Source organism: Falco rusticolus, chromosome 1 (genome assembly GCF_015220075.1).
Source record: "Falco rusticolus isolate bFalRus1 chromosome 1, bFalRus1.pri, whole genome shotgun sequence".
Lineage (NCBI taxonomy): Eukaryota > Metazoa > Chordata > Aves > Falconiformes > Falconidae > Falco > Falco rusticolus.
Window position 1 is genome coordinate 13,628,454 of NC_051187.1, and position 22,285 is coordinate 13,650,738.

At 55.4% G+C, this 22,285-nt stretch overlaps 1 protein-coding gene across 2 annotated transcripts in view; it reads left to right on the top strand.

The window, feature by feature from the left end:
* Window positions 1-22,285, top strand: part of CYGB (cytoglobin) — a 34,873-nt gene that overhangs the window by 6,960 nt on the left and 5,628 nt on the right. The window contains exons 1-4 of one of the 2 annotated variants that reach the window (XM_037410801.1): window positions 5,752-5,856; window positions 7,323-7,536; window positions 18,202-18,433; window positions 19,026-19,362. In XM_037410801.1, the coding sequence (XP_037266698.1) occupies window positions 5,784-5,856; window positions 7,323-7,536; window positions 18,202-18,433; window positions 19,026-19,190 (684 nt within the window). In that variant the 5' untranslated portion in view covers window positions 5,752-5,783 and the 3' untranslated portion in view covers window positions 19,191-19,362. Of the gene's footprint in view, window positions 1-5,751; window positions 5,857-7,322; window positions 7,539-18,201; window positions 18,434-19,025; window positions 19,363-22,285 lie in introns of those variants that run through there. The other variant, XM_037410791.1, reaches the window with a different exon arrangement.

Genomic DNA, 22,285 nt, shown 5'->3' on the forward strand with positions numbered 1-22,285 from the left:
CCCCACACCAGCACTGGCAGTGGGTTCCAGGCTGTGGACACCCTCAGGGCTCTGACACTGGTGCTCAGCAAAGTTGGGACACGTCTCCCTTTGGGGCTGTGCCCAGGGGCCTGCACACAACTCTGCTGTTCTGCCTTTTATGCCATGCCCTGGCTCCATTTTGGCCCTGGGGCATGAGACAGGGGCTGAAGTGGGATGGATGCTGGCTGCAGCAGGACAGTTGAGAAAAGCCCCAAGCTGGGCATCCCTGTAACTCAGCTGGAAGACAGCTTCCCCCAGCTAAAGGATTTTGAAAACAGAACTGAATCCAAGCAACCTAGATTGCTCCAGGTTCAATGACTGGTTGGGTCTGAAAGAGAAAGCAAAGCTGAGCTTTCCAGGAAACCTGGCTTTCCATTCCCATCCAGCTGGTGCTGGAGATGCCCCCCAAGCCCAGCTATGGCAGGAGCCTGGGCTGGCTGTGGTTAATCCCCTCTTGGTGGACATGTCCTCTCAAAGTGCTCCAAACCCTAAAAACAACACTCATGAGCAGCACTTGAAATGTTAGTAAAACCAAATCCCTCTAAGCCTGTCCAGTAAATAGTCCCTGTCCCTGAACTTGGGGGTCGGCCAGGGGCAGAGAGGATGGAACCTGCCTTGCTGCTGGCACTGGCAGGATGGGAAGCCTTTGGGAGGGCAGTGGAAGAAACATCCCAAGTGTCTCCTGCAGCCAGATGAAAATGAGAGTGAATAATTTCTTCCCGAGTGGAAGTCAGGCCAGAGGGTGCAAAGCTGCCTTATGCAAGGCACCAGGGAGCGCGTGGGGTGGCTGAGCCTGATGTCTCGGCCAGCTGCGCTGGAGCATGCTGGGCCCCCAGGAGCACATTTTGGTATGCTGGGAAGTCATTGAAGCCAAATAAACAGCGGCTGCTGGCTGAGCTGGAGCCCAAGAAGCTGGAAGGGCCTTCTTCCCTGGCAACAGGCAGCATGGCTTTCGTAATCCCTGGGAGGACGTCATTGCTTGCAAACCCTTCTCCCCTCACCGAGACCTAGTTGCCACCAGCAAGGTCCCTGCTCTCATGCCCCAGGTGCCATCTGAGGCCCTGAAAAAATACAGCTGCAGGAGCTTGCTCCTTCATGGGCTGGTTTATAACCGTCTGGTCCTCCGTAACCAGCCAGAGGACTCTAAGGGGCTGCTCCACCACGTCTCCATAGGCACAAGCTCTGGGTGCTGCCCAGGTGCGAAAAGGAGCCCAGTGCAGGGGGCTGGTCCCTCCACTTGCTTGACATTGGGTGACCTCAGCAGCCAAAACTCACCCTGTGTGGGAGCCTATCGCTTCCAAACACTCCTGATTGACGCCGAGAGATGCTCGGTTCAAAGGCAAGGTAATGTGAGCAGATTAGTTAATGCTTCTTGCCCTAGCCCTTGAGAGCAGGGCTGGAATGGCAAGGCAGACTTAATGGGTTTTGAAGGCTTTTCTTTTTAAGATATGAATCAATGAAGCTGTACGGGGAGCATGGATAATGTGATCGGAATAAGAAACAGGGCTTGTCTTTGAACCGGAGCAAGGTTCCTGACGGTGTTTACTTCATGTCCTGGCACCAAATGTGAGTTGACATGAATATATTAGCTTACTGGCTTTCCTGAGCAACCCCTGCCACGCTCAGACCAGCTTCAGGAAGGAAAAGAGCAGCAAAGAGAATCTGTTTGGAAGTGTCGACTTGTTTCCCAATAACCCTGTCATCCTCGCTTATCACTGATGTGGTATACCACATCTTACCACATCTTACCACATCTTACTGGTTGTGACAGGGGCTGTGCTCCCGGGGGGGGGGGGCGGGGGGGGCGGGGGGGGGACCAGTTCCCGCCAGTAGGGAGAGCTCGGCACAGTGGGGAAAGAAGGGAAAGATGGTGACAGCAGAGGCTGTTCAGGATCTGAGGAAGTTTAGCAGCCAGCTGACGCCTTGCCCATGCAACCCCATGGTACTGGATCAGTCACCTGCTTCCTGAGCAAGCGCCTATTGCTTCATCCCTCACGGTTGCATCACAAGGTTTCAGTTTCCTCAAATCCCAGGGTAGGACTGTGGGGTTTTTGCAATAGTTCCCAGGCTGGGACCAGGTTGGTCTGGATGGGAAGTGCTCTCCAGGGCTGCTGAGGCAGCTTCTCATCCTGCCCTGCCCTGCCTGTGAGCCCTGGGCAGCACCCAGCCCTGCTCTCAGGGCCCCTCTCTGCTTCCTTTCCCCCCCCTGGATTTCCTAATCCTTGGGGTTTTTTAGATTGTGTGGGCTGGTAGGGACTTTTTTTGAGAGGGAGGTGGAAAGCTGACACAAGGTTTAAGACCACAGGGAGGCTATGCTTTCCCCATCTCACCCGCCAGCCTTCCCTCTGCCCACTGCTGCCAAGGGTCCTGCCTGGGTGTCTTCATCTCGTGCTCCCTTCCCGGACGTTACCGTAGCGCTGCTGCTGTCCCAGTCCCCAGGCCAGAGTTCCTGGCATCCCACACCATCCTGCTCCCACATGTCGGGTGGTGAGCTGGAGGTCGGGGTGGCGCCAAGGGTTGGGGTCTCCTCTAGGAGCAGGGGCTCAGGGCAGGGTCCCTTGGGGGGCTTTGCTTCTGTAGCACCACAGACCTCAGTCTCTGCACAAAGCTGCATCTGTTGGACTTTGACCCCAGAGCAGGTGAACCCTGTTTCCATGCAAGGAGATTCTGGGATGATTTGGTTTGAACGCGTTCCCACTGGGAGCAGCACTGACTGAGGTCTGCTTTCAATCAGAGGAGGAATGGCTGCCCCCAGCTTCGTCCTGCACAAGCACCCTGGGGTCCTACCCCAGGGCTGCCCAGGGCTGGGAGGGGGTAACAGCTCCCCACGCTCTTGCTTCCCTGGCCCAGCTCTTCCCAGCTGTCTGGTGGAGCTGGAGCTGGGGGAATCCCAGTCTCTCAGTACTACTGGTCTTTACAAGTAAATGACTGAACGTGCCAGTGACATGGACAATTGCTGTGTGATTAAACTGGGATCCGACAGCATCCCGCGTGGGCTCACCACCTCCATGTGATGGAGATACAGGCAGTGGTGGAACCCCAGCTGGATCTGGGGGGGGTCCTGTTGGCTGTAGCCCCTTATAACCCCCCAGCATATTGTCCTCCAGCCCGTTCCCACAGTGACAGCTCGCAGGCCACAGGCGCTGCCAGCGCAGAGCTGGAGCACTGGGATTGTGCACGGGTCTCCTGGGATCAGAGAAGCCGGGGGAAGGAAAACCTGCAATAAGTACAGAGCATTTATACAGGCTTTAGGCTAAATCCTTCCCTCCCCAGGTAGCAGGGACTGCAAAGCCATTTCCTAAAGTCTTGTTACTCTTTTTCAGGCCAGGACTTTGCAGCTGGCAGCAGGGCTGTATTAGGAAGCGGGGGAGAGAGGCATTGCACGCTGGGGGCAATGGTGTGTGAGCCGGGCTGGCAACCATGGGCTTCGTTTCACCAGTGTTCAGGGTGACAAGTCCAACGTCTCTGGGTGGTATAGTGCAGCAGCCTGGAGCAGCTCCGAGAGGAGGGTGAAGGAGGAACTCCTAACCTGGCAACTCACACGTGTGCTGCAATAGCCCTCAGCCACTATCAGCATCTTCTACCCCCAACCCTGTCCGGCTCAGAGGGAAAAGGGGCAGGGGCAGGGCTGCTTCTCTGGATGCCTTCGGCTTTACCACGCTAGTGACTCCAGCCTTATTTCACTTAGAGTCCCAGGACTTCTCCTGTTCTGGCCAGGTGGGTGTCTCGAGGGTATGGAGAACGGGTCCTCACTGGACTCACACACACCAGCATCAAGGACTTGGGGCAGCTGCTGTGGCTCCTTCCCAAAGCGCTCCCTGACAGAGCTCATGGGGTCTCTTCCCAGGGTCACCCCAACTAGTGGTGTTTGTCAGAAGGTCCCAGGGAGCTGACTTTGCAGGGGACACAAGAAGTCCCCCGCTTTTCTCCAGGAACCAAATAATGAGGATATCCCTACTTAAGGAAGGTGGGCTCAGCCCTGAGGGTCTGGATTTGGGGTTTCTGCCTTAGCCCCAGAGACAGCGGAGGAGTCAAGGGTGGGGATCTGCCATCATCCACATCCCACACGCTGTGGAGCTGAAGTCTCAGGCTTTTTTGCCTTCACCTCCCACTCGAGGATTGGGAGCCAAGTACATTTCTCATTGCACCCAGCGCACAGGGAGGAGGAGAGGCAATGTAGGAGGGCATGGGGGGAGTGGGAAAAGCCATCGGCAGGTGGATACAGACCCCGCAGGAACACAGCGAGCTGTGAGCAGAGGCTCTGAGAGCCTGGAAACCCCTCCTCACCCCCTGTGGCTGTGCAGATGGAGGATGGCTTGAACAGGCATTTGATGTCTCCCTGCTGTGCAGAAGCTGTGGAAGGAGCAGGGACCTTGTCATGGGGACAGGTCCATGGGAAGGAGGTGGAAAGCAGGAGGGCTGCGATGCTCGACTAGAGGGGGGAGAGGGATCAGGGTGTTAAAATGATTTGGGCTATGAGAGAGATGGAGTGATTCCTTCCATATGGATTACCCAGCCTGATGTTATCTCAGCGTTCCCACTGCCCATGGGGACCGAGTCCTCTGCCCCCATCCCTGAGCTCCATGGCCCTGGGCCACCCTGCCATGGCAGTGGGCACTGTGCTGAGCTCCCCTCTGGGACAGCAGGCAGCAACCACAGGCATCTTGGGCTGGGCAGAGTGAGCAAATGCCATCCCAGCCCTCAGGGCTGCCACCTCCCTTCGCACAGCATCTGGCACCAAAGGGACCAGGGGGTCACCCAAGTCACTATGAGGCCGTACAGGCTGGCCGGGCTGCCCACCTGCCAGTGCAGTCCCCAGCTGGGATTTTGTAGCAATGGTGTCAACACAGCATCTTTCTCCTTCTGGAACAAGTTGTGTCCTAACCCTGGCCCTCGAGAGCAATAGTCATGGGGAACCATGGAAATGGGCGGCTGGCACCTGAGAGCATGTGCCTGTGCTCCTGTCCCGATTTACGTCCCATGTCTGGGATGAGATGCAGAAGTTCAGGGCCATTGGGGTTTGTTTGGGATTTTGAGGCAGCAGAGCATCGCTGTTGCTTTAGTCACTGTATCCTGGTTGTGGAGCAGGATGGTATGTGGGAATGGGGCTGGGTTCCTGCCAGGGCCAGATGTGATGCCCCCAAAGAGGGAGGCAGAAACCTTGAAAAGGCTGGGGTATTTCTCACTTACTTCTCTAATATTTTCTAATATTCTAGTATTTCCAAATGGAGACTCTTGAGCCAAGACCCTTTGCTTCCTGGTGCCAGGGAGCGAGGCGAAGCGCCCGCTGCAGCCAGGCTCACCATGTACCAGGCACCAGGCTGCAAGCCCAGTACCGACCCAGCCACAAGGTCCAACAACTTTGGAGTCCTTTTCCTTAAACACACAGCAAGTAATAACTTAACTAATGCTCCACTTAGATTTTTGCCCGAGTGTTCATATTTATCAGAAATTGAGTTTTTTCCCTTTTGAAAGCGCTAGTGCTGCATTGCGGTTTTGCTTTGGTTTAGGCTGGGTCTAAGCAGAGCACGTCTGCCCCTGCATTTTTAAGGGAGGGTGATAAGCTTGGCCATGCCATCCTGGGTCCAGAGGGGTTTCTCTGCTGCATGGTGGCCACCTAGGCACATTGTAGTTAACGTTTGAGCTCAGGCTCATGGATGCTAATCCCAGTGGCTAAAGGATGGAAAGCAAATATAAACATTAAGCTGACTGGTGAAAATCCAATGGTTTGGAAGCCAGGGGTCATGTTATCGTGGACCTGAATGAGCCCAACCTCTGGCCAGGTAGGGTTGGCCACACTGCTGTTTCTGCACTGGTGGGTTTGGCAGCTTCCAGGTGAGTTGAGCTTTGTGCCCCTGAGCCGTGGGGTTCACAGATGTGTGGGGGTCCTGGTCTGTCCCCACAGAAATTCAGCGGGGGACCCACAGTGGGGGACCTGTGGGCAGCAGCATCTTCTCCACCAGCGCTCCTTAGATTCACAAAAGCAAATCTGTAGACATTGCTGGTCTGGCTGCTGTAAACGGGAGGTGGCCGAGGCTGGTTTGGAGGAGAAATACAGCAAAAAGCCTCGACAGATCTGCAATAACAAAGCCTCAGCCCGCAAATGGGCTCAGCCACCTCCCCAGCCCCAGCCTGCCCGGGTGTCGGAGCGGCATCCTCAGCCTGTCTGTCCGTCTGCCTGCCTGCCCTGCCAGGGTGCGCAGCGGGTGGGGGAGGTGGCTGTGCACACCAGGCTGCTTCTCTTGTCTCTGATCCCCCTCTGGGGGATTGTCGGTTATTACATGCCTCTGTAGTATTTTCCTCCTCTCTGTGCAAATGGACTGTGCTGCGGGTTTAATATGCCAGATTGTCAGGGAGCTGGAAATGGCATTTGGGTAAAAAAACAGCCCAAAAGCACACACACAAAGGCAGTGAGAAGGCTGGTGTGGAGGTGTTCCCGCGCTCCTTGTCCCTGCCAAGATGCTACCAGGAGCTATGCAATCACAGAACAACAATAATTTATTCATTTCATGAGTGCCTTAACTCTGGATCCCTGTACGATTGGGTCCTGCCACGAGAGCAAATTAAAAAGTCCCCGTGGGAAAGACCATGATCTCTCCTGCATGGCAGAGAGATGCTCGCGGGTGGGGGTCCCTCGTGCTCCCCTATCACCCCGACTCTCCATGCAGCCCAAAATTCAGAGGCAAGCGACGGTCTGGGTCTGTCCTTCAAAACACAACCACCTACAAAACAAGGGAGCACAAGGGGGAGAGCCAAGGCAGAGCTCAGCGCAGCCAGTGGTTGGGATAACTTCAGCTCGGCACTTTGGATTCTGAATTTCCTCTGAGCTGTTTGCAAGGGCTGAAAAAAAACCCCAAAACTTCGAGCCCTACCTTCCCCCCGCCCAACTCCGTCCTGATGTTGCCCAGAACATCTCCCTCATCCCTCCCATTCAGGGGGAAAAAAAAAGAGAAGGAGGGAGGAGTGGGAGAGAGGAGGAGAGAGGGAGAAAGTGAGCTCACGTTCACACGTTGGTAAAGAGGCTGGTCTTGCAATGCCTTTGAATATTTTACTTTTAGGCAGTTCCCTATCAGTCAGCCACACAGATCCGAGCTGAGCTGAAGCTAACTACAGCCATGGACAGTACTAGGAGATCTGAAATCTAATCGCATGCATCATACCTCCGGGATATTTTTTAAATTACATATATAAACACACTGACAGGCAGCCGCGCTCACACACACACAAATATACATCCACACGTCGGCAGAGCCGCCAGCACCCGCACGGCCACTGAGCAAACACCTTGTCTCTTCTCGCAGGATATACCCGCTCACACACATCTCTCTTTATCTCCTCCTGGCTTCCTGGAGGATCGTGCCGGCTGTTTTCCATGGAGAAAGTCCAGGGAGAAATGGAGATTGAAAGATGGGAAAGAAGTGAAGAGATTTCAGACGCAGAGAAAAAGGTTATTCAAGAGACATGGAGCAGAGTATATGCAAACTGCGAGGACATTGGGGTCTCCATACTCATCAGGTATTTAAAAAACAAACGAAAAAAGGAAGCAGCAAATCCAACTAAATCTCTTTATAGCTGAGAAAGAGGCAGAATATATATAACTGAACTGAAATGAATGACAGTGAGTGGGGAGCTGGCTGGGTGTATTTGCTGGCTGGGAGCAGTGAGGGTTTCACAGCACTCCTCTGATTTCCACACCTTTGAGCCGGGTGTGTGTGTGGGGGGGGGGGGGGGGGGGAGCGGGGGGAGCCTTGCTGGGGACTTTGAGGGAAGCTGCTTCCATTGCAAAGGTCACCTTAGCCCGTGGACAGAGCTGGGGGGGGCAGCTTTGGGGGAGAGTGGTGCTGGGCTTGGGTGGTTTGGGGGTATTTTTTTTTACACACACACCCCCAGTTAGCTGTGTGTGGATGGCATCAGTACGTAGCAGGCTGGCGGGTGAAATAATGCAAGTTGGGAGCCAAGATAAAACCCAAGCAGGTGTGTCTCCGAGGGCACCATCTGTCCCTTCGGCGGCAGCGTCGGCAGGAAGGAGAGCACTGAAGTTGGCGGTGGAAGGGCGATGTGGGGGGCACAAGTGGGAGAGGGTGGCAGCGGGGGCAGGGACCCAGCCGCCCCAGGAGCAGGGTGCAGAGTATCACCCGACGGTGTGGGGCTGTGCAGCAGGGACGGGCAGCTCACAAGCCCCGTGTCTGCACCTGAAACCAAAACAGGGGAGATGCTGTTGAGGTGAGGAACAGGCAGGTGGGGTTTTGGGGTTTCTTGCATTGTCTGGGGGTGCAACCCTTGTCCGAGTACCCTGGTAAAGCACCGAGTGGGAATCCCAGGGGATCCCACAGACGCCAGGAGTTTGGGGTATCACTGGGGTGCAGCACCAAGAAGCTGTTTCCCTTATTTAAGAGGGAAGAGGCTGACGGGCAGTGGGAGGAGAGGGGCAGGCGACATGCCTGCGCTGACCTGTTGGCAAACAGCAAAGATGCTTTCCAGAGAGACAGAGCTCCCACCACCCATCCCAGGGAGCAGCAACGCAGGAACCCCCCTTGGCCAGGCTCCTGCCTGGACCCAACCACAGCCAGCCCAGCCAGCAGACAGGAGGCTGGATTGTGTCCTTCCCATTTTGCTCCTGCAGCAGGGTACTGCGGGTGCTTGGAGAATCCCTCGGATGAATGCAGGGCTTATTCATAACAACCAAAAGTTTTCCAAGAGGCTGAGAGCTAATGCCTCCAGCCCACGGGATCTGCAGAGAGCAGAGGCTCCCCGGAGGTGAGCAGAGCTGGCTCCCCTCCAGGCTCCCTGCCAGCACTGCAATGGGATTTTCCTAACAAGACCCCTCCACGGAGAATCCAAAATGACTTTGAGTCCCCTCTCCACCTCCTCTCAGAGCCAGCTGGTGACTAAGCCCGTTCCCCCACGGCCCCCTGTTCCATCCAGCTGACTAGGGTGGTCAGGGGGTGCAACAGCCCCACGGCTGGGGATACCAAACCCACCTGGGCTGGGTTCAAAGCCCACACATGGCAGAGGTCTGGGCGATGTAAAATTCCCCTTTTTCCCATAAGCTTCAGCATGGGGCTTGGCTAGCAGCTGTGCACGGCCAGCTCCTTGCCCAGCACTCAGGTCATGCCGTGGCCCCATCCGTCCGCACAGCTGGGTGCTCCCCTGCCCGCAAGCACAGGGTGGGTGGCTGGGTGCTCGCGGCTGGTGCCAAGGGACTCATGGCAATGCCAGGGGGGGTTCACCCAGGGTAGCTCATTGCTTTTGGTGTCTCCCTGTGTGCAGTCATGGGGCCCAGAGCACGGCTAGGGATGGGGGCAGCAAGGTGTGGCAGCGGGGACCATGTGGCTGAGCTCTGATCCTGACTCAAACTTTCCCAGTAGAAGTTTCTGGTGCAGTTTTTTAATTTTTCCAGGGTGAGTTGTGGTGCCGTGGTGAGGGGTTTCCCCCTGCTGTGCCAACAGGGCAGGACTGAGCTGCTCCCAGGATGAACACTTGCTCCTTTGGAACCTTTCCATGCTTGGCCATTGCATGTGCCATGGCACATCCCAGATAAACCCCACCGCCTGCTCCCTCAGCCAGAGCTTCCCTGGGATGCCTAAAGTGAGGTCTGGACTTTCAGTGCATGTCCCTGATGATGTGGTGTCGTTTGGGAGAGCTACCGTCCCCTCCAGCAGCACTGGCTGGAGCAGCGCACCTGCCTGCCTCCCCGTGCCATGGCTCCGGTGGCTGAGCTGCTCCTTCGGCAGCAAACCCCATCCCCAAAGAGGGCTTCGTGCTGCTGCCCTGAGCCCCGCTCCCCCCACCAGCTCTGATGAGCAAAACCTGAGCTCGCCTGGGGAAGCGTGTGCCTGGTGAAAGCAGGGCAGCCCTGGCTGGGGTTGGGAGCACCGGTAGCCACTGCTTTCCCAGCTGTGTTTCCCAGCTGCCATCAGCCGCTGGGAGAAGTGGGTCATGCGTGGAGGCCGCCGGGAGCCCGGGTGGCGCGGGAGGGCGGCAGCCGCTTCCCAAGACATGATTCAGCAGCTCCAGAGGTTGGGGCTGGGGAGGGGACAGTGGGCAGCCACTGGTGCGGTGTGAGCTGACCTGCCTGGCATGCTCTGGGTGCATCACATGCCATGTGCTGGGGGCTGAGAGCTGCCCCAGCCAGCCTCCGTGCTTCACCTGTACATGGCTCATCACCTTCTGATGGAAACTGAGGCAGAAAGGGATGGGCACAAGGGTGGCCAGGGAGGGGGAAGGGGGATGCACGGCTGCAGGCCCCCCCTTGGTGCAACTCCCATGTGCAGGGCAGTAAAAGCAGGCAAATCTATTAGTACCCACATTTCTGTTGTCAGGGTTGTGACCAGGTTGTTGCCTGTGTCCAGTGGCAGAGGGTATCTCCACGCTTTCCTGCTCTGTCCCCTCTCCATCCCTTCAGAGCCATTGAAGGCAGGGAATGTTTTTTTTTCCTGCGTGGGAAGGTCTGGGGGTTTGCAGCACCTCTGAACATAGGAGGTCGACATGAATCTGAGGCCTGATCCTGTGCCCCAAGGGCAAAGGCAGGGAGGCAGTGATGCGCACCCAAAAGGCAGCGATAAGGAGGGCTGCAGTGCCAGCGTCCCCCAGGAGCCCAGCCTGGCTCACTCTGCTCCTCCTTCAGCCCCTGCTCAACAACCTCCTCCTCCACCCCCAGCCTTTCCATGCTTTGCTGATGGGGAAACTGAGGCACAGAGCTAGCCATCAGGTTTCCAGCCTTCATGGGGAAGTGTTTGAAGCCATAGCAAAGCCCTGCAGTCCTGCCAGCAGCACAGTGGGGTCCTGATCTCACAGGGTCTCTGGCATCCCAGGGGACATAAACATGAATAATGGGGACTGCTGGCTGAGCAGCCACCAGATCATGGGAATCTGCGCTGTGTGGTTAAAGCTATGTCACTAATTGACAGTTTCCTCGGTGGGGGAGCCTCGAACCGGAGGAAGCACAATCTCCTCGCCACACTCATCTTCCTCCTCTGGAGCTCAGGGGCCTCTGCAGGCGCCATCTCGCAGCCTTAACCCTTGCTGGAGCTGCAGCTGGAGCCTCGACCTGTCTGGGGCCATGCATATTGACTGGGTTTCTCCCAAGTAGGCACACCGGCCATCACGGCTAGGAGCCCTGGGCTGCAGCTCAACCCTACCCTCTCCATGCCCCCCGGCTCATTGCTGTGCCTCAGTTTCCCCATCTGTAATTTAGGAATCGGTCCTTTTTGAAAAACATCCCTCACTAGAGAGTTCAGAGCAGGGAGCCCAGGTGTGCGAGGGGAGTAGGGCAGCCTCCAGCATCTGCATTAGCCCTCGTGTGCGGCACAGGAGCCCTTTGAGTGCGTGGCTGTTGCTCCCCAAGCACCTCCCTTTCTCTAATGCCCTTGCAATGGCTTATTGCCCATACCCCACGTTCTGAGACTGTGCTGGGGGGTGCCAGCACCCGGCTGGCTCAGCCCTCCTGTTGCCCACCCTTCGTGGCATGCAGGGGCTGAGGGCACTCAGGCAAACAGGGCTGAGCGTCAGTGGGGGCTCGGGACCCTCACTCCTTTGCAGACCCTGACCAAGTCCAGGACGGCAGGGCTAAACCCACAGTCTGTCCTGATCTTCAAACGTATTCGCTCCCACACCCACACACACGTACTGTGGTCACAGATGTGGGACCACAAAAATTTGCGGATCTCATCAGACGATAAAACCCAGGGACAGTTTCTATTAGCTCCAGGGCAAATCTGCACCAAATGTTAATTCTGTGCCAAGCTCAGGCAACGCAACCTGCCACATCCACCACAGGCTGTGCCACATCCACAGCATTTCTTCACCATTGTTCCCTCCAGCTCCACTCCAGCTCCAGTAGTTTTCCAAATTTCCAAATTTGTTACCTTTGCCATCACTCCTGATGTGCTCTTTCCCTCTCAGGAGGTGTAGGAGGGGAAGCAAAGGGATTGCCAAAGTAGAATCAGGCCCGCAGATTTCAACAGCTCCTTAGTCTGAGCTAATACACCTGGATTCAGACAGTTTGCAAAGAACTTTGAAATATAAAAGCACTCCCTGGATGCCAGATATTGTAAGTTTTAGGTTAAAATAGCAAAAAGCCTGAGCAGGAGTCTGGCAACGCAGAAACCCCCTTTTTTCCCCAGCTGAATCCAAAATAATGGGTTGAATCCACCCAAAAATGGCATTTAAATAAATGATTTTGCAGCTACTCCCAAAGCCAGCATGTGCTTTGTGGAGGGGTCCATAGGGAAGGGGTCCATTCTTGGCTGCCGGAGGGCAAATTTCCGAGCAAAGCAGCTCAGAGAGATCCTCCTGCTGCAATATCTCACTTTGAAAGGGCCCAGTGAAAAGACTGGCCTTCTGTGTGGCAATGTCCCTGTCCCCCTGTCCCACAGCTTGCCACACACTTGCAAATCGCTGTGGTCCAGCTGGAGAGATGCTTGCTGGGCAACAAGGAGAGCCCGAGAGCAGCAGGACACTGCTCTGCTGGCAAGGACACGCACAAGGAGCATTTTCCAAAACCACGGCTCCCTCCCGGGTGGTGAAGGGGGCAAGTGTGGGTTTTGTCTAGAAACAGCCCCTGTTTGTAGGGCTGTGTTGTCTCTCTGATCGCAGCACCTGGAACCGGCCCTTTCAACGCTTCACGGCCAAGGTGGCTGCACGGGGATCCCTGCGGCACATCCCGCACCAGCTGCGGCTTCGGGGCTGCCAGCAGCTCTCAGGGTGAGCCGAGAAGAGCCTCTCCCACATCCCCTGTCCCAGGGCTGCTTTTGCATCACCTGTGAGCTGCACGAGGCTAGGGGTGTTGAGTAGGATCTTTCAAGAGCCGTGAGGGGTCAAGAGGTGGCCAGGAGGCCAAGAGAAGCAAAGGCAGAGGGGGTCAAACAGTTTCCATGGCTAATTTCCCTGGCTATGGCCGAGGACATGCTGGATGTGTTGGTACCAGCCCTGAAAATCCCTCCCCCAGAGCAGGAGGCAAGGGCCAAGTTTCTGCTCTGCTAACTGGCGCTATTAATGATGCTGCTGCAGTGGAGCGGGGCTGTACCTCTGCACGCAGCCTGGCGAGCGCCCGTCTGCGGAGTTTCAGCACTTATTAAAGTCAGAGAAATGTCAGGACAGCCCTCGCCAGGCTGGCACTGAGCATGGCTGTGGAATGGAGAGTGCCGGCTGGCTGGCAGTCCTGCCGGAGCACAGTGCCAGGGGAAGCGGCCGGCAGAGCAGCTGGTAACGCCAAACTGGGGCTGCTGGGAATCGGCATGGGAGCATTGGATGGGACAGTGGTGGTGGGCACCAGCAAAAATTGGATTCCCAGTTTTGCTGGGTGGATGGTGGGTCCCGGCACAGGAAGCACATCCTTGTGAATCTGGATTACCCCTTCCCCACCCAGCTGGGGTTTGTCTTCTACATCCAAACCCCTCTGCTGTCCCTGCAAACTCCATCCTCACCCTGCATCTGCCTTGGCAACAAGAGTCACATTTTAGCGTTGTTTCCAAACACCTACAGTTCCTGCTGGCCATGCTGGCCCTGCTTGGCAGAGCTGTAGGAAGGGTGCTTGGTGCGGGGGGAATGCTGGTGGCAGGGTGGAGGGGGCTGACCAGCCACCCCTGCGTGCTGCTTGCACCCAGCAGGCAAGGACGCAGGCAGGGACAGCAGCTTGGCAGCGGAGAGGCGCAGGGACACAAATGAGGAGGGCCTGATGATGATGTGGGTGAAGGCACTAAGAAAAGGGGACTGCAAGAACCATAGGAAATGGAAGCCATGTGGGAAAGCCCCTTTAGCACTGTTAATTCATTTATCTGATGAAAGCTGTCCTTACCTCAGCCTGAAGTTTCATCTCTGCAGCCAAGAGGCTCTGGGCTGAATCCACACACATGGTAGGGGAAGACAACAGCAAGGAGGACCTGGAGGCGTGAGCCATGCACATGCAAGCGAGCAGGACATGCCCACATGTATTTGTCTGCATCTTTGCTGCTGGGTCCTCTCCCAGCCTCACTGGGGTGTCCCAGTCCCTCTGCCCTGGGGCTCTGCAGTGCCCGGGGCATGACGGCCTCCAAGGATGGCTCAGCATTGTGCTGGAGGCTGCTCTGGAGGCTTCGCAGCAGGACATGGGCTTCACCTGGAGGAAGGCCAGCTATACCTCTTCTCCCTCAGCTGCAGAAGTCGAATTTAGTATCAGTTAAATGTGGGTGGACTGGGAGCTTGATCCTTTTCCATCCAGCTCTCCCTTGCCAGAGCTGGAGATACTTCCCACCACCATCTCCACCGGTCCATGAGCCCTCAGAGACAGGACATGGGCAGAGCTATGCTGCAGGAGTGAGCAGGCACCATCCTCTTCCTACTCCAATTAGATCTGCCTTTTTCTGTCTTGCTGAGTAGTGGCATTGACATGGCTGGGACTGTTCTCACCTTGGGCTGGGAGCTGTAACCACAGGCAGCACCCTTGCCCCAGCCTGAAAATAGGATGGTAGACTACAGGTGGCTGGGAGGAGCAGGGGGAAGGTGCAGGCAGCGGTGAGACAGCACTCAGCAAAATAAACAGCAGCATCACACACCACCTACCTACCCATTATCAGCTGCTTTGTAGACACCAGAGCAGAAAGGAAGCAGAAGTTTGAAAAGGGATGCAGAGAGGCTCCAGGCTGTGTTAGAGAGAGTTTCTCCCACGTAGGGAGGATGAGGTGAGGTGAAAGCATTGGCAGGAAAATCTAGCAAAAAGTCTACGAGTGCTGGCTGGGGGCTCAGCTGAAGCCTCCCGACAGCTTTGAAAGCTCCCTAGCATTTGTCCTGCAGTTTGCAAACGGGGTAAGTGAAGCATCAAGGGTTTCAGTGCTCAGGGGGACCAAGCCAGCAGCACCCAGGTGTTCTCTTTCCAGCTGGGGAAGGAAGATGGCTGGGCTTGGCGATTTCCTCCATGCAGGGTTTGCTCTGCAGGGTCTGGGAAGAGGGAGAGAGACTGGAGGAGAAGTGGCATCTCTCCTGAACAGAAAACAGGCTCTGCTGCTGGGAATGGTTGTGTCCTTAAAGTTGTTAAAAGGACAAAAGAGAGGAAAAGCAATCCTGACATCCTGTCCGTTGGGTCCAGATGTAGCTCACAGAGTACAAATTAGCGGGTGCAGAATGGAAACACTTAAAAAGAAATTTAATGAGATTGGTATGCAGGCATCTGGTTTCTATCAATCATCATTTTGTGTGATATGCAATGGTAAATATAGTCTTTTTAATAACTCCGATGAAGAAAAAGAGCCCAAAACACACACAACAACCGAACAAAATTCCAGAGCCTGAGATGTTTGAACTCTGGAAATATGTTCTGTAGATGGAAAAACCCCAGCTGACACCTCTTCTAATTCACTATTGTTTGAGTTATTTTATTTCTTCCTTCCCCCCCCCTCCCCTTCCTCTGGTTATATTTAAACTTTGTGTTAAATTAATCTTCTCTGTTTATTAACAACTACCACTAAGCGAGCCTCCTTCCCTCTTCTTCTTGGTTCGACAACTCAAATATTTGCTCTAGGCCAGAAGTTCTTGCTGCAGGCGCCTGCCTCTCCCCACCCCTGTAGAGGTGCTGGCCGAGGAGAGGTGCCTGCGGGTCTCTGGCCGGCCATGAATTTGCTTTTCAACTTGAAGCTGGTTTGGGCTCCCCTGTTTCAGTTCTCCATCGCTGAAAGTGAGCAGATAGCATGTGAGCTGGGGGGTTGTTGGTTTTACATACCACCAGCATCACCGCCATCCTTCCTGCAGGTCCCTTGGGAAAACTGCTGGGCTCAGCTCCCCCAGGGGTCTCACCTTGAGGGTCTGCAAAGGTGGGGAAGGTTAGGAACTAAATATTTGGATCCTTCTGTCACCTGACCTTGTGCAGGTCGGGGAATTTTTGGGGTTTAAAAATTTAAAAGAGCCTGGTGGCTCTTTTTGGTGGGTCTCTTGGCAGGCGGATGCTGTGGTTCCTGGCAATGCAGGGGTCAGCCCCTCACCTTGCTGTACTCTTCTGCTGAAAAAGGCTAGCTCAGACCAGGATTTTTTCTCAGCTTGTTCCCTGGGTCTTCACATCATCATGCCCTTGAGCTGAGATCAAATAGGGCTTTCTAGGGAATGCCTGATGGTTTGGGATTCAGAGGCTTGGGCATGCATTGACCGGCTGGCAGCCTCCATCCTCTAAACTGGGGTAGTCTGTGGGCAGCAAGTCCCACTTCCAGCTGCAACCCCTGCTCCCAGCGCCTGAGGGGAATGTCTGCCAGAGCTGGAGGGTGAGGGGGAAAAGATCCACTAGCAGGGATGGCAAAACTCTTAGGTCCGACCTCGACCTCGGCAGTGTGTTCACTGTCTATAGCTGGAGGGCTGGCTGGAGCTGCAGGCTCAGGGGCCGCAGCAGCTTGCGCAGAGGTGGGGAGGGGCAGGATGGCAGGAGAAGTATGCTGGGGCCAGATGTAAAAAACGGTCCCATTGAAACGAAGAAGAATTTTTTCCTTCTGCGGAGAAATGCTCAGGGCAGGAGTCTTGAAACCTGGGAACAGTGTTGTATGTATGGCCCCAGCCAGGGGGACCAGTAGCCGTCTCTGACAGCTCCAGCTGAAGGTACGGACTGAGCATCTCTGTGCTGACAGGAGCTGGAGACAGTCAAGCCTGGGAATGATTTCTCCCGACAGGGACCAGACGTGTCAGGAGGAGCTTTGCCCGGGGGGAGGCTGCACAACAACAAGAGTTCTGTCGTGGGTCCCCTCCAGGTTTTAAAAGTAACACCTTGCCTCCCCCTTCCACCTTCCTTCCTCCCCCACCCTTTCCTACACTTACTCTTCACACCTCCGAAACCTATTTTGGGCCATCTGATGAATCCCAGATGCCTCAGGGAAGCAACAGAAGCGGTGGTGCACTCCAGGCACTGCTTCACACCACTTCCTTGGCAATACCCCCTAGCTCTTGCAAGCCAAGGGAGCAGGGAAAGGAAGAGAGGGGGAAAAAAGAGGATAATGAAGTGGTAAACGAGCCTAGTCCTCAATATTGTGATTATTCGTGGAGTGGTGAGTGGGGGAGAGGATCCCACCTGGTCCTGGAGTGAGGTAGCGATTCTTGGGAGAAGAAGTGGGATGCTTCACATGGCTTGGGATGATGCTTGGGGTGGGGGTTATGGCAGGCTAGAAGAGGGGAGGAGGCAATATGCCTGGAGCCCAGGGTGATGGGGGCAGCCCTGGGAGCTGCCTGCCACCTCAGGAGCATCCTTCACTGGTTCAGGTGAAGGGGCACCCAGGAGGAGGCAGGGAGAGCCCTGTCAGAGAGGGGGAGCTGGGTGAAAGGGGGAGCAAATGCCTCTATGGTTCTCTCCAGTGTAAATCAGGTGGAAGGGGTTGGTTAACACCACTCGAGCATCAGCCCCAGCTGCTGAGAGTGATCTGCTGCAATGCTGGCACCAGTAGTCCCAGCCCCTACACCCTGTCCTCTTGTGCCCTTCAAACACCCACACCATCCAGCTCCCCGGGGAGCTCAGTGCATCAGCTGCAACCACAGCTTCATTTGCTTCAGCTGCATTTCATTGGGGTTGATTTAATCCTGCAGGCAAGAGAGTCCTCAGTCTCTCAGAGGGGTTGGCTGGGTGTTTGGGGTATCCTTGTGCTGGGGACAACAGCTCCTGGCATAGGTGAAGGGTGATGTGAGCTCAGGGCTGAGATCTTGCTAGGGATTCTGGTGGTGCTGATCTGTGAGATGTGGTGGTGTTGTTGGGGAAGGGGGTTGCTCTGGGTGGCAATATAGGAATAAAGCCCATGGGGCCAGGAAGCTGCTGTGGGGCTTGGGGAAGAGGGGCAGGGAGAGGCTGGCTGGGATAAAGAGAGGTTTTTGTGCTCATCTCCAGCTCTCTGAGACAGGACCGGATGGTTTGATGTATGTCGGCATGACTACAGCATCTGGTAGGCCTGGGTGGGGTCTCCGGATATCAAGAAACTCCGTCTTGCCTCTGCTTTGTAGGTTAATATCCAGCTGTGATGCCCTTGTAGCAGATAGGGAAGGCTGTGGAGAAAGGCATTAACCTGCTGATTTTTAGGCAGCTGAATGTCACAGCTCCTGGGGAATGCAATGAGAAAACCAGCTCTGACTGTGTTAGATGCAGGGGAGCTTTTTCCAGCATCTCCACCATTCCATACTTTGCTTTAACCTCTCAGCCTGCTCTCACCCTCCTGATGGCATTTTGTATCTGTTCTTTTTTTGAAGGTTTTTTGTCAACTTCCCGTCGGCCAAGCAGTACTTCAGCCAGTTCAAGCACATGGAGGACCCGCTGGAGATGGAGAGGAGCTTGCAACTGCGTAAGCACGCTCGGCGGGTCATGGGTGCCATTAATACTGTGGTGGAGAACCTCAATGACTCCGAAAAGGTCTCCTCCGTTCTGGCCCTGGTGGGCAAGGCCCATGCCCTCAAGCACAAAGTGGAGCCCATCTACTTCAAGGTAAAGGACGGGAGCAAAAAAAATTGCTGGGGTGCTTTAGAAATTAGGAAGAGGGCAGGAGAGAGGGAGCCACAGCGAGCTGGTGCTGCCTGTCCTCGCCCGGGGGAGGCTGGCTGGCTGGTTATGGGGTTGCTCCCGATGCAGCTGCAGTGTCCCACTGCCATGCTGTCCCACGCAGCCCACCATTCCCAAATGGAGCCACTGCTGCAGCATCACGTGCCTCCCCCAGGCCAGGGAAGTTCACCTGCCTGTGCCCTGCCTGCAGCCCCGCCGGTGTGGCTGTGGTCACATGTCCCTTCTTTTAGAAATTAAGCATGATAGGAGGGAATAAATTTGAGGTACCCACATTAGGGAAATGCTTGACCCTGCAAGCAACACCCCGCAGCCTCCTCCCTGCTGGGGCAGGCTCGTTACCTGCCCTGCCCATTCCCTGGGGTCTTGACAGACCTCCCAAACCTCTGTCTGTCCTGAAGGGGGTGGCTGTTTCCAGAACTCAGCCGCAGGGTTAAATTGTTTTCGGAGGAAAAAGCTAAATTTGCTGTGAGCCTCTCCCTGGAGAGTTATTAACCCTTTGCTGTCTGCCTCCCTCCAGAAACTCACCGGTGTCATGCTGGAGGTCATTGCTGAAGAATACGCTAATGACTTCACCCCAGAGGCACACGGCGCCTGGACGAAGATGAAGACCCTCATCTACACCCACGTGACGGCGGCGTACAAGGAGGTGGGCTGGGCGCAGTACCCCACCGCCACCCTGTGAGCGGCCAGGGGGCCAGGCGAGGGGCAGGGAGGGCTTCGCTCACCCCAGGACTTCACTCTGGTCTCTTCTCAAGATCTTTGCTCAGTCTGGGGAGCCCGGTAGGGCCGGCTCTGTTAGCTGCCAAGTCACAATTTGATCTCCATGGGGTTTAAAAAAACCAAACTAAATAAGCCAAAAGAATAGAAGCACAAAGGGTGTGGGTGGGTCAGAGTGAAGCAGTTGCAGGGGATGTAGAGTGCTGGTTGGTTGTTGGCTCCATCTTACTGTCCTGGCCTGTCCATCACCACCTCCCAAATCCTGCACCTCGCTTGCACCATCTCACAGTCCCTTGGACAAGCACTGCTGTGCAGCAGTGATGTGCAGCCCTGTTCACTGATGTGACCCTTGCTCTCCATGCAAAGCCCCCGGGTAAACCTGGCTCCTTGCTTTTGGGGGCACGATTCTTATGGGAACCACCAGCTGCCTGGCTGGCACCAAAAACGCTTTGCTTCGCACTTTCTGCACTCACCTGGCAGGGTGGCAGGGCTGATGGCTGTGGCCAGAGCTGCTCTCAGCTGTCCATCGCCCTGCACCAGGGACCAGCAGCAGCCCTTGCTCTCCTGTCATCCACACTCCCTCTCCTTGGCTGGCTGTTGCAAACCCTCCTGGGGTTGGAGGGAGCAAAGTGGAGGGGAAAATGTGCTCCTCCAGTGTGAGGGAGTGGGAAAGGAGGGATTTGGGCTGCCTCCCCTCATGGCTCGGAGCACAGTGCATAGGTGAGATCCCTGTTCAGATGGCAGGAGCTGGTGAGCCCACCCGTGGCACGTGCTGTGCCATTGCCTTGGGAGCTGGCATGTGTAGGTCTGTTTGCCCAGCAGCCAGCAGCAGGGCAATGCAGGGACAGAGGGCTGGGGTGGCTCTGCCCAGCTTGGTGAGAAGTGGGGTTCAGGCTGTGATCAGGAGGGGGAAAGATGAAGTGGACATAACAGGAGGGATTCCTGGGTGTGAAGAAAGGTCCCTGCTCTGTTAAAATTAATAAATAACTTATTACATAGAGCATATTCCTGCCCTCTTGTGAAACCATGTTCCTTCAAATAAAGTGCCTGGTCAAAATCAGCTCATGCAGGAGCTGTGTCCCTACTCGGAGGCCAGCAGTGCTCCTGCGGGTGCCTGGCAAAGGCCCCCTCCCCCCAAAGTGAGATGTGGCTGCAGGGCTGGCAGCCCTCATCCTGCCTCTGATACTGACTTCTGCAGCTCTGTGGGTGAGTCTGCTTGGTTTCTGACTGTTTCGCCTTTGGTTATGAAAAAGGGAGGAGGAGCAGCCCTGTTGCCTCCTACACATATGTGCTTGGATTTATAGGACACTCTGGGGACTGGTTGGCAAAGGATTGGGGACGAAACATCGGATGTGCTAGGAAGCTTTGGCATCCCTGTCACCCAGTTATTTCCCAAAATGTCTCTCTTATTTTTAGAGCCCTAGCATTAAGGGCAATGTTACCTGTTGAAGTGGGAGCGGTGGGTGGGGGTGGGGTGTCCCTTCTGAGACTTTCTCTGGTTCTCATTCCACTACTGCCCTGAAGAGCTGGCAGCTTTCTGGGAGAGACCAGCTCCTCTCCTGGATGTTGGCTTGACAGGCAGTGAGCCCACAGTCCCCGGCTGGCGTCTCCACAGCCACCTTGGGGACATCCCCATGCCACAGGGACACTGCTGGAGGTGGCAGCAGCAACTTTTCCTGGGGCTGACCTCCCTCCCCTGGAGCAGCCAGCCAGAAACTCCTGCTTTGCTCACCCACAACCAATTAATCTGTGCTTTTAATCACCCCTGGGGAATAGGGTTTTTCCTGTTTCTGGTGTTTTGCTTCCATGCCAAGGGCCTCCTCTGCCCCCCAGCCCTGGCACTGCTGGGAGGGTGGCCAGCATCAGGTGCCTGCTCCCAGAAAAGCTCTCAGTGGAGTTTTCCCCTTTCCTCTCTTGGCTGTAACAGCAGGTTTCTGCTCAGGGTCTGTGGGAGCCTGTATAGACGGGCAAACCCCTGGACCCTAGCCCTGCCCTTTCCCTCACTCATACCAAGATGCTGGCATGATCCATGGCTGGGCAGCAACCTTGGGCACCGCTGCTCAAAGAGCAGGGGAGGTACACCTGGGGGGAAATGTCTTCTCCTGTTCCTCTGGACTCAGTTAGATGCAGCCAGGAGTTTGTGCTGGTGCCCTGGCTCTGGGCAAATAGGGATTTGGGGAGGGATGCAACCTCCTGGCTGCATTCCCCAGTGCTCCCTTGCTTTCCTGCACAGCCCTGGGACAGGGTTAGTCCCCAAAATAGTGCCAGGACTCCACTAATGACATTACAGCTGCTCTCTAGCCTTGCAGTTCTTTCCTCCCTATGTCTTACAATATAACAGGTGGAGAAGAGTGATGGGGCCAGGAGCAATGGCACATCCTGGGCATCCATGGAGGGATGGGTGGAAATACCTGCTGAGGGCACAGCTGTCCTTGGCACAGCAGCATGCAAGGTCAAGGGGTTTATAAAAGGAAGGGATGGGCACAGGGTGACAAGTGATACTGCTTTGCTCATGTGATGGGCTGTCATTTAGAGTCAGCACACCCAAAATTCAGCTCACCAGCCTGCACCAGTGAAGGTGCCAGCAGCTGATGCCTCCAGCTCATGTCTGAATGTCAAAGCAGCCGCTCGTCCCTTGCAGGGTTGGTGGAGACATCCTTCAAGAGGCAGCTGCTGGCTGGGGTCAGCATCAGGCCTGTGCAGGTGGGAAAAGACCTGTTCAGTCGTTGACTTTGTGCCAGCACAAGACTGGAGAGCAATTGCTCGGAGCAAGACTGTTAGATTTTATTTTTTTGGGTGCATCACAGGACTCTCATTAGCACAGCTTCACTGATTTCTGCCAAAACCTTGGGGCCAGCAGCGCATATTTTCAATGAGTTCATGTACTCCCCATGCTCTGCGGATGCTGGGCCAAGGATGTTTTCGTACCAGGGATGTTTTATCTTTAAACAAAGTTCACACATTAACCTTTGAGCTTCATATTCTCCAGGTGGGAATTTTAGTTTCACAATACAAACTCTTCCTCTCCCTTCCCACAACCAAAATTTGGATCAGTCACGG